We start from the raw sequence: 10,199 nt of genomic DNA, 5'->3' as shown, positions 1-10,199 counted from the left end.
GTTGCATTCATTGTCCCCAAAGAAAAAAAGTGAACAACAAGCAATACGGATAAAAACAAATCAATAATAAAATGTGTGTGCAGGTTGGAAGCCCAAGGGCTGGTATACAGTGGGGAGAACAAGCATTTGATAACCTGCAAAAATCGGCAGTGTCTCCTACTTACAAAGCATGTGAGGTCTGTATTTTTTTTTATCATAGGTACACAGCTCTGTACCTATGATAAAAATTACAGACCTCTACATGCTTTGTAAGTAGGAAAACCTGCAAAATCGGCAGTGTATCAAATACTTGTTCTCCCCACTGTATATACAATTGTAAAACTATATACAATACATAAGAAAAAAGGCTTGTTAAAACACAATCTACTAATTATAAAATATACAAATGAACCGATCAGCAATCATTAAAAAAAAAACAGTATATGTTTTGTTTCAATGTGTGTTTGGATGTGAGTATGTGAGAGTTAGGCTATATAGAGGAGATTACTGATAGTTTGGTTCTTCAGGCTGACCCACAGTCTCCATGGAGATTACCGAGTAGTTAAGTTAGGATATTACGGAGTAGTTAAAATAATAAGACCATGTCATCAGGGTTGATATCCTTGGTTTCATTAATATCGAACAGGTTAAAGTCCATGTTATCAGGGTTGATATCCTTGGCTTCATTAATAAGTCCATGTCATCAGGGTTGATATCCTTGGTTTCATTAATATCTAACAGGTTAAAGACCATGTTATCAGGGTTGATATCCTTGGCTTCATTAATATCTAACAGGTTAAAGACCATGTTATCAGGGTTGATATCCTTGGCATCATTAATAAGACCATGTTATCAGGGTTGATATCCTTGGCTTCATTAATAAGACCATGTTATCAGAGTTGATATCCTTGGCGCCATTAATATCTAACGGGTTAGAGACCATGTTACTTGTTGATGTCCCTTACGCCATTAATATCTAACGGTTAGAGATCAGCGTTATCAGAGTTGATATCCAAGCTACTCAATATCTATTCGTGGTTAGAGACCATGCTTACGAGTTGATGTCCTGGTTGCCGTTAATATCTAATGGGTTAGAGACATGTCAATGGTTGATATCCTTGGTTTCATTAATTCTAACAGGTTAAAGACCATGTTATCAGGGTTGATATCCTTCAGCCTCAGTTGATATCCTTGGTTTCATTAATATCTAACGGGTTAGACTGTTATCAGAGTTGATATCCTGCGGGTTAAAGACCATGTTATCAGAGTTGATATCCTTGGCTTCATTAATAAGACCATGTTATCAGAGTTGATATCCTTGGTTTCATTAATATCTAATGATGTTATCAGAGTTGATATCCTTGGTTTCTTCATCTAACAGGTTAAGACCATGTCATCAGGGTTGATATCCTTGGTTTCATTAATATTTAACAGGTTAAAGACCATGTCATCAGGGTTGATATCCTTGGTTTTCATTAATATCCCATGTCATCAGGGTTGATATCCTTGGTTTTCATTAATATCGAACAGGTTAAAGTCCATGTTATCAGGGTTGATATCCTGGCTTCATTAATAAGTCCATGTTATCAGAGTTGATATCCTTGTCATTAATATCTAACAGGTTAAAGACCATGTTATCAGGGTTGATATCCTTGGCCTCATTAATAAGAAAGACCATGTTATCAGGGTTGATATCCTTGGTTTCATTAATATCTAACAGGTTAAAGACCATGTCATCAGGGTTGATATCCTTGGTTTCATTAATATCTAACAGGTTAAAGACCATGTTATCAGGGTTGATATCCTTGGTTTCATTAATAAGTCCATGTTATCAGGGTTGATATCCTTGGTTCATTAATATCTAACAGGTTAAAGTCCATGTTATCAGGGTAGATATCCTTGGCTTCATTAATAAGACCATGTTATCAGGTTGATTCCTTGATTAATAAGTCCATGTTATCAGGGTTGATATCCTTGGCCTCATTAATATTTAACAGGTTAAAGACCATGTTATCAGAGTTGATATCCTTGGCTTCATTAATAAGACCATGTTATCAGGTAGATATCCTTGGTTTCATTTAATAAGACCATGTTATCAGAGTTGATATCCTTGGCTTCATTAATAAGACCATGTTATCAGAGTTGATATCCTTGGCTTCATTAATAAGACCATGTTATCAGGTTGATATCCTTGGTTTCATTTAATAAGACCATGTTATCAGAGTTGATATCCTTGGCTTCATTAATAAGACCATGTTATCAGGGTTGATATCTTGGCTTCATTAATAAGACCATGTTATCAGAGTTGATATCCTTGGCTTCATTAATAAGACCATGTTATCAGGGTTGATATCCTTGGCTTCATTAATAAGACCATGTTATCAGGGTTGATATCCTTGGCTTCATTAATAAGACCATGTTATCAGGGTTGATATCCTTGGCTTCATTAATAAGACCATGTTATCAGGGTTGATATCCTTGGTTTCATTAATAAGACCATGTTATCAGAGTTGATATCCTGCCCAACTAAGGGAGATACACAGTCAGAAACATCCAGAGAGAGTGGAACAGAAGCATAGAAATGTAGACCTCACATGTCCAATACAACCATACATGAGTGTTAGTTTCATCTAAAGAGATGTCCATCCTATGGAACGCACATTGACACAGTCCACATAAAACCACTGAAGACTTCAGAGGGTTCTGTGTGTTTTTGGTCATGAGGTTAGGTGAAACACATGAACATTTACATTACATTTACATTTAAGTCATTTAGCAGACATCCAGAGCGACTTAGTGGTGAATTCACCTTCTGTCCAGTGGAACAGTGTAGTGCATCTAAGTCATGGGGGTGAGAAGGATTACTTCAAATCAGTGGACTATCCTGGTCAGAGTCACTTGCCATGACCTACATGGTAGGAGGCGAGCAAAGTGACAGTAAGTGTGTGTGTGTGTGTGTGTCAAATCAGTGGACTATAACAGAGTCACTTGCCATAGGCCTACGAGAGGGTGTGAACGACCATGACAGTAGCTAGTAGCAGAGACAACTATGATCACATGACACTAGCTAGTAGCAGAGACAACTGTGATCACATGACAGTAGCTAGTAGCAGAGACAACTGTGATCACATGACAGTAGACAGTAGCAGAGACAACTATGATCACATGACAGTAGACAGTAGCAGAGACAACTGTGATCACATGACAGTAGCAGAGACAGCTGTGAGCACATGACAGTAGCAGAGACAGCTGTGATCCCATGACAGTAGCAGAGACAACTGTGATCACATGACAGTAGCAGAGACAGCTGTGATCACATGACAGTAGACAGTAGCAGAGACAGCTGTGATCCCATGACAGTAACAGAGACAGCTGTGATCCCATGACAGTAACAGAGACAACTGTGATCCCATGACAGTAACAGAGACAACTGTGATCCCATGACAGTAACAGAGACAACTGTGATCACATGACAGTAGCAGAGACAGCTGTGATCACATGACAGTAGCTAGTATCAGAGACAGCTGTGATCACATGACAGTAGCTAGTATCAGAGACAGCTGTGATCACATGACAGTAGACAGTAACAGAGATAACTGTGATCACATGACAGTAGACAGTAACAGAGACAACTGTGATCACATGACAGTAGCAAGTAGCAGAGACAGCTGTGATCACATGACAGTAGACAGTATCAGAGACAGCTGTGATCACATGACAGTAGACAGTAACAGAGACAACTGTGATCACATGACAGTAGCTAGTATCAGAGACAGCTGTGATCACATGACAGTAGCTAGTATCAGAGACAGCTGTGATCACATGACAGTAGACAGTAACAGAGACAACTGTGATCACATGACAGTAGACAGTAACAGAGACAACTGTGATCACATGACAGTAGCAAGTAGCAGAGACAGCTGTGATCACATGACAGTAGCTAGTATCAGAGACAGCTGTGATCACATGACAGTAGCTAGTAGCAGAGACAGCTGTGATCACATGACAGTAGCTAGTAGCAGAGACAGCTGTGATCCCATGACAGTATCAGAGACAACTGTGATCACATGACAGTAGACAGTATCAGAGACAGCTGTGAGCACATGACAGTAGACAGTATCAGAGACAACTGTGATCACATGACAGTATCAGAGACAACTGTGATCACATGACAGTAGCTAGTAGCAGAGACAGCTGTGATCCCATGACAGTAGCTAGTAGCAGAGACAACTGTGATCACATGACAGTAGCTAGTAGCAGAGACAGCTGTGATCACATGACAGTAGCAGAGACAACTGTGATCACATGACAGTAGCTAGTAGCAGAGACAACTGTGATCACATGACAGTAGCTAGTATCAGAGACAGCTGTGATCACATGACAGTAGACAGTATCAGAGACAGCTGTGATCACATGACAGTATCAGAGACAGCTGTGATCACATGACAGTATCAGAGACACGGGCTTCCGAAGTAGAACACCTCCCCATCACTGTCAGCATTCTTTAAAAGGCCACAGGCTTTAAGAACCATTGTGGTCTGACCAATGACGTGCATTTCCCCTCCTATGTTTTTCTCTTCCACTCGTTTTTGTTGTCTCACTTGTTTCATTGATTCTCATCGCTCTCAAACCGTCTCACCCATCTGAAGCAAAGTGGAAATGTATTGGATTCTCTATATAACCTTAGTATTTCAGCTGAATGATAAAATGGACATATCTTCTTAGTATAACAGAATATAACAATAGACTGAATATGACAGTAGAAAAACACATGGTGTGGCCATAGGGCCCTACCACCTTATGCAAACAGAGCGATGGAGTGTCCTACACGGTCCGTTCAAAAATTTGTTCAGCAAAAAGTACACTACCGGTCAAATGTCTTAGAACGCCTACTCATTCAAGGGTTTCTTTATTTTGACTATTTTCTACATTACTGAGAATAATAGTGAAGACATTAAAACTATGAAATAAAACATATGGAATCATGTAGTAAACAAATCCAAATATATTTTATATTTGAGATTCTTTAAAATAGCCACCCTTTGCCTTGATGACAGCTTTGCACACTTGGCATTCTCTCAACCAGCTTCATGAGGTAGTCACCTGGAATGCATTTCAATTAACAGGTGTGCCTTCTTAAAAAGTTAATTTGTGGAATTTATTTCCTTCTTTAATGCATATGAGCCAATCAGTTGTGTTGTGACAAGGTAGGGGTGGTATACAGAAGATAGCCCTATTTGGTAAAAGACCAAGTCCATATAATGGCAACAACAGCTCAAATAAGCAAAGAGAAACGACAGTCCATCATTATTTTAAGACATGAAGGTCAGTCAATGAGGAAAATTTCAAGAACTTTAAGTGCAGTCGCAAAAACCATCAAGCACTATGATGAAACTGGAAAGAAACCACAACTAAAAAACACCAATAAGAAGAAAAGACTTGCTTGGGCCAAGAAACACGAGCAATGGACATTAGACCGGTAGAAATTTGTCCTTTGGTCTGGAGTCCAAATTAGACTTTTGGTTCCAACCGCTGTGTCTTTGTGAGACGCAGTGTGGATGAAACGATGATCTCTGCATGTGTAATTCCCACCGTAAAGTGTGGAGGAGGAGGTGTTATGGTGTGGGGGTGCTTTGCTGGCGACACTGTCTGTGATTTATTTAGAATTCAAGGCACACTTAACCAGCATGGCTACCACAGCATTCTGCAGCGATACGCTATCCCATCTGGTTTGGGCTTAGTGGGATTATCATTTGTTTTTCAACAGGACAATGACCCAACACACCTCTAGTCTGTGCAAGGGCTATTTGACCAAGAAGGAGAGTGATGGAGTGATGCATCAGATGACCTGGCCTCCACAATCCCCTGACCTCAACCCAACTGAGATGGTTTGGGATGAGTTAGACCGCAGAGTGAAGGAAAAGCAGCCGACAAGTGCTCAGCATATGTGGGAACTCCTTCAAGACTATTGGAAAAGCATTCCAGGTGAAGCTGGTTGAGAGAATGTCAAGCATTTGCAAAGCTGTCATCAAGGCAAAGGGTGGCTATTTGAAGAATCTCAAATCAAAAATATTTGTTTAACACTTTTTGGTTACTACATGATTCCATGTGTGTTATTTCATAGTTTGATGTCTTCACTATTATCCTTCAATGGAGAAAATAGTCAAAATAAAGAAAAACTCATGAATGAGAAGGTGTGTCCAAACTTTTGACCGGTAGTGTATGTAGAACTACATAGAAAACTAAGGTCGATCGCTGCGTTGCGTAAAGTGTGTCGTGGCATTAAGCTACCATCTGAAGACAGCACAGCTGTGACCGTTAGATATTTCACACTGGTCAGCTCTTCACAACTTCAGCTGTTTGATATTGTTTCTAAACTGTAGATGCATAGAGAGAGTAACCTGAAAAATAGAAGGAACTATACTTAAGGTGAAATATTTTGACAGGGAGTGTGAGATGAGCTTTGAGAAAATCTATGCGTCAGCATATGGATGCACTTTTGGGTGAGAGCGTGAGTGCGCGTCAGTGTGTGTGTGTTTGTGTGTGTGTGAGCGCGTGCGTACTCGTGTGTTATAGCCCTGGTGTCCTTGGTCTGTTCTTCATTCAGTCTGACAGGATGGTGTTACGTTCACCGACCCAGAAACACTCATCAGAAGTGCAGTTTTGGATGAATCAGCAGGCAGCAACCATTATGTTCCTCATTTTCAGCCTTACCGCTCTAGAAAGAGACAGAGAGACAGAGAGTGAGAAAGAGAGACAGAGAGTGAGAAAGAGAGAGTGAGAAAGAGACAGAGGGTGAGAAAGAGACAGAGACAGAGAGAGAGAGAGTGAGACAGAGACAGAGAGAGTGAGACAGAGACAGAGAGTGAGAAAGAGACAGAGAGAGAGTGAGAAAGAGACAGAGTGAGAAAGAGACAGAGTGAGAAAGAGACAGAGTGAGAAAGAGACAGAGAGAGACAGAGTGAGAAAGAGAGAGTGAGAAAGAGACAGAGAAAGAGACAGAGAGTGAGAAAGAGACAGAGACAGAGTGAGAAAGAGACAGAGACAGAGAGTGAGAAAGAGAGAGTGAGAAAGAGAGACAGAGTGAGAAAGAGAGAGAGAGTGAGAAAGAGAGAGAGACAGGGAGTGAGACAGAGAGACAGAGAGTGAGAAAGAGAGAGAGAGTGAAAGAGAGACAAAGAGTGACAGAGAGACCTATTTTAGCTCAAGTGTGCTCTCTCAAGCCCACCCTTGGCACAACAGTTTATAGAGTTTGAATGCCCGAATATCTCCACTGTGTTCTTAATCTGATGTTGAACCTAACTGAATTATGTCTGCCCAATATGCTTGTATTTAGTCTGTAGAAGTATTACTGTTTAGTTATCTCAGAAGAATGACAGAATTCAGTAGCACCAACCAACACAGTCTTCTTACAGTAGACCTGGACAAAAGCATGTCAGTTGATCATGAAAAACAGTGAAAAACATCGCTTTATATGTACATTTAACAAAAAGAGGCAGGTTCTGTCAACTCTACATGCATGACTTTCAGAGTTCACTATGTCACATTTCAGTTATATAAACCTAACAGAACCTGTTAGCAAGCATAGAAAGATTTACAGTCAATACTGCTATAGGCATAATCCCCATGAAACCTCATTTCATATAAATCAGTTTGAGGAATGTAATTTATTTATTGACTTTATTTAACTAGGCAATTCAGTTTAGAACAAATTCTTATTTACAATGATGGCCTACTCCGCCAAACACGGACGACACTGGGCCAACGTATTGTTCGCTCTATGGGACTCACAATCACGTCCGGATGTGATACTGCCTGGATTCGAACCAGGTACTATAGTGACGCCTCTTGAATTGAGATTCAGTGCCTTAGACTGCTACGCCACTCGGGGTAATGTAGATCATACATAAATCAAATAAATAATACTGTGGTTGAAATTGTTTTCCTATTGTGAAATAGGCTTTTACGTCTTTTTCATGCAGATGATTGGGTCGTTACCTACCCTCTGATGTCATCAATGTGCGACTTTACAAGTAGTTTTCGAACAGGGAAATGACATTCGTGTGAAAGGTAAAGTGGAAACATCACATATGCTGAACGTTTATTTAATTTAGTGGTGCTGTGTTATGTCATGACAGTTGTGATTTCGTATGCGTTATTAGCAAAGATTTCGCCAATGCTAAAGTGTTTCGATAGTTGTGTTGACATGCTAATTTAACTAGCATAGCTTCAGCGTTCTGGTAAACACATGGTTAGTCCGTGGCTAGATTTGACTTCTGAACTATTAAATAAACAAAGACATCCAAATGTAAACGTTTATTAATATTTTGACTATTTATAGGGCTACCAGTTACTGTAGCTACATATTAACACCAGATGGATTTAACAATGATGTTATCCATTACTGGGAGTTAAAGTTAATTCGGTCGCCTGGAGACCGACGTTGGGTTCATCAGGTAGAAATTAGCATTTGAATCAGGAAAGTTAACTCTTAAACTTCAAGCCAGAATGTTGAATAAAATGATATTTGAACGTACTTAACCTGTTGGCGGCTGGTTGGTCCTCTTGGGGTAGGAATGTGAGACAATATAATCCACGGAAAGTATAATACATTAAATGTTTTAAAGCGTTGGTATCAGTAGTGCGTTCAGATTATCAGCTAAAGCTGCCTTCGAGGCGCATGCATACTTGCCGAGCTCGTGCACGTGTTCCCTTTAGTCTGCGCATGTCTCAGGTGATGTGTCTGGTTTCAATTTACCCTACTGTCCCCAAACTCCCAGTCAGAGATACCAATAATCTTTGGTTAAATTACATTATCTGGTGTAATAGATACAATAAAAGTATCAAAACGTTCTGCAGTGTATTTTTTTTTTACAGCTAGATATGTACAGGGTCATGTCACTGTTAGCAAAATATACCAGTTTATGTAGTATTTATTTATATGTAGTATATATTCTGCTTCACCCCAGGTATGCCAATGTGATCATGGCCAGCAGGCAGTGGTGTGAGGGTCACTCCACCCCAGTGCTGTGTGTGGGGGCCTCTGGGGGTCCGGAGGGTCTCCTAGCCTCTGGCTCAGAGGAGGGTGAGGTAACAGTGTGGAACCAGGAGGGAACGGTGTTAGCTCGTCTCCGTCTGCCCAGCGGGGATGATGTGACCAGCGCTGTGTTCTCGCCGGCGGCTCCAGGCCTGTTGTATGTGTCCCACGGAGAGACGGTGAGCGTATTGGACCCTAGGAGCCTAAAGGGGGCGGTAGAGGAGCTACAGGGTGCGGGAGAGGAGGAGATCAACTCTCTGGCTCTGAATGAGACAGGCTCAGCTCTGGCCGTGGCTGATGACTCAGGGGTGGTGAGGGTGCTAGGGTTGCCGGGGGGTCAAGTAAACAGGACGCTCCGCAGACACACCAACATCGTCTCATCTGTGGCTTTCCGCCCTCTCAGGCCCAACAACTTGGTCTCAGCCGGGCTCGACATGCAGGTGAGATGACTCGAGACGGAGAAAGAAAAGGCATGCTTGAGAGTACCCTGTTTGACTACGAAAGCATGTCTTGACCCCTTCTGTCCTCAATGTCTTGCAGGTGATGTTGTGGAGCCTACAGAAGACACGCCCTGTCTGGACCCTCAACCTGCAGGAAGTGGCTGAGGAAGAGGAGGCCCATCAGCACAAAGCTGGTCAGCTCTTCAACCCACCTCTGGCCCACTGCGTCTCTGTAGCGACCTGCGGGAACGCTTTGGCCTGCGCCGCCGAGGACGGACGTGTGCACCTGATGCGGATCGGCAGTGGCTCCAAACTGGACCCAACGGGGGCCATCAAGGCCCACAGCCAGGGAGCCTCACAGGCCCACTTCCTCAGCTTCTTACCCCACCCATACTGGCTGGCTACTGGGGGCAACGACGGCATAGTGGCCCTCTGGGACCTCAGTCAGAACCCGGTAGTTACTGTTGAGGATAAGGGCAAGCCACAGGCAGCGCCAGTCCACCGCAGGAGACACAATGCCAGGGCTAAAGCCAAACTCCAGGCCAAGCCCCAGCAGGCAAAAGATGAGACTAAGAAGGAGAGGGAGGAGGTGGAGGAGGGCAGCAGTGTAGATCAGTTACCAGGCACAGAGGAGGCCCTGAAGTCAGGACCTAAACTCAGCTTCAGCCATGGGGACAAGGTGAACTGGGTGTGTCCCACTCTGCTGAGAGGGGAACCCAGCCTGGTGGTGGCTGACCAGAGCC

At 42.3% G+C, this 10,199-nt stretch overlaps 1 protein-coding gene across 1 annotated transcript; it reads left to right on the top strand.

Annotated features, from left to right (window-relative positions):
* Positions 1-8,038: 8,038 nt before the first annotated feature.
* On the top strand, positions 8,039-10,195 carry LOC135538504 (WD repeat-containing protein 53-like; the record flags this gene model as incomplete). The annotated part of the gene is made up of 3 exons (XM_064964387.1): positions 8,039-8,049; positions 8,949-9,456; positions 9,557-10,195. Coding segments are annotated over exons 2-3 (1,131 nt in total), but the record flags the coding sequence as incomplete, so codon positions are not given.
* Positions 10,196-10,199: the final 4 nt, after the last annotated feature.

The sequence above is a fragment of the Oncorhynchus masou genome, unplaced genomic scaffold (assembly GCF_036934945.1).
Source record: "Oncorhynchus masou masou isolate Uvic2021 unplaced genomic scaffold, UVic_Omas_1.1 unplaced_scaffold_9738, whole genome shotgun sequence".
Classification (NCBI taxonomy): Eukaryota; Metazoa; Chordata; class Actinopteri; order Salmoniformes; family Salmonidae; genus Oncorhynchus; species Oncorhynchus masou.
Note: the sequence above shows the minus strand (reverse complement) of the source record. Positions and strands in the feature narration are given on the sequence as shown.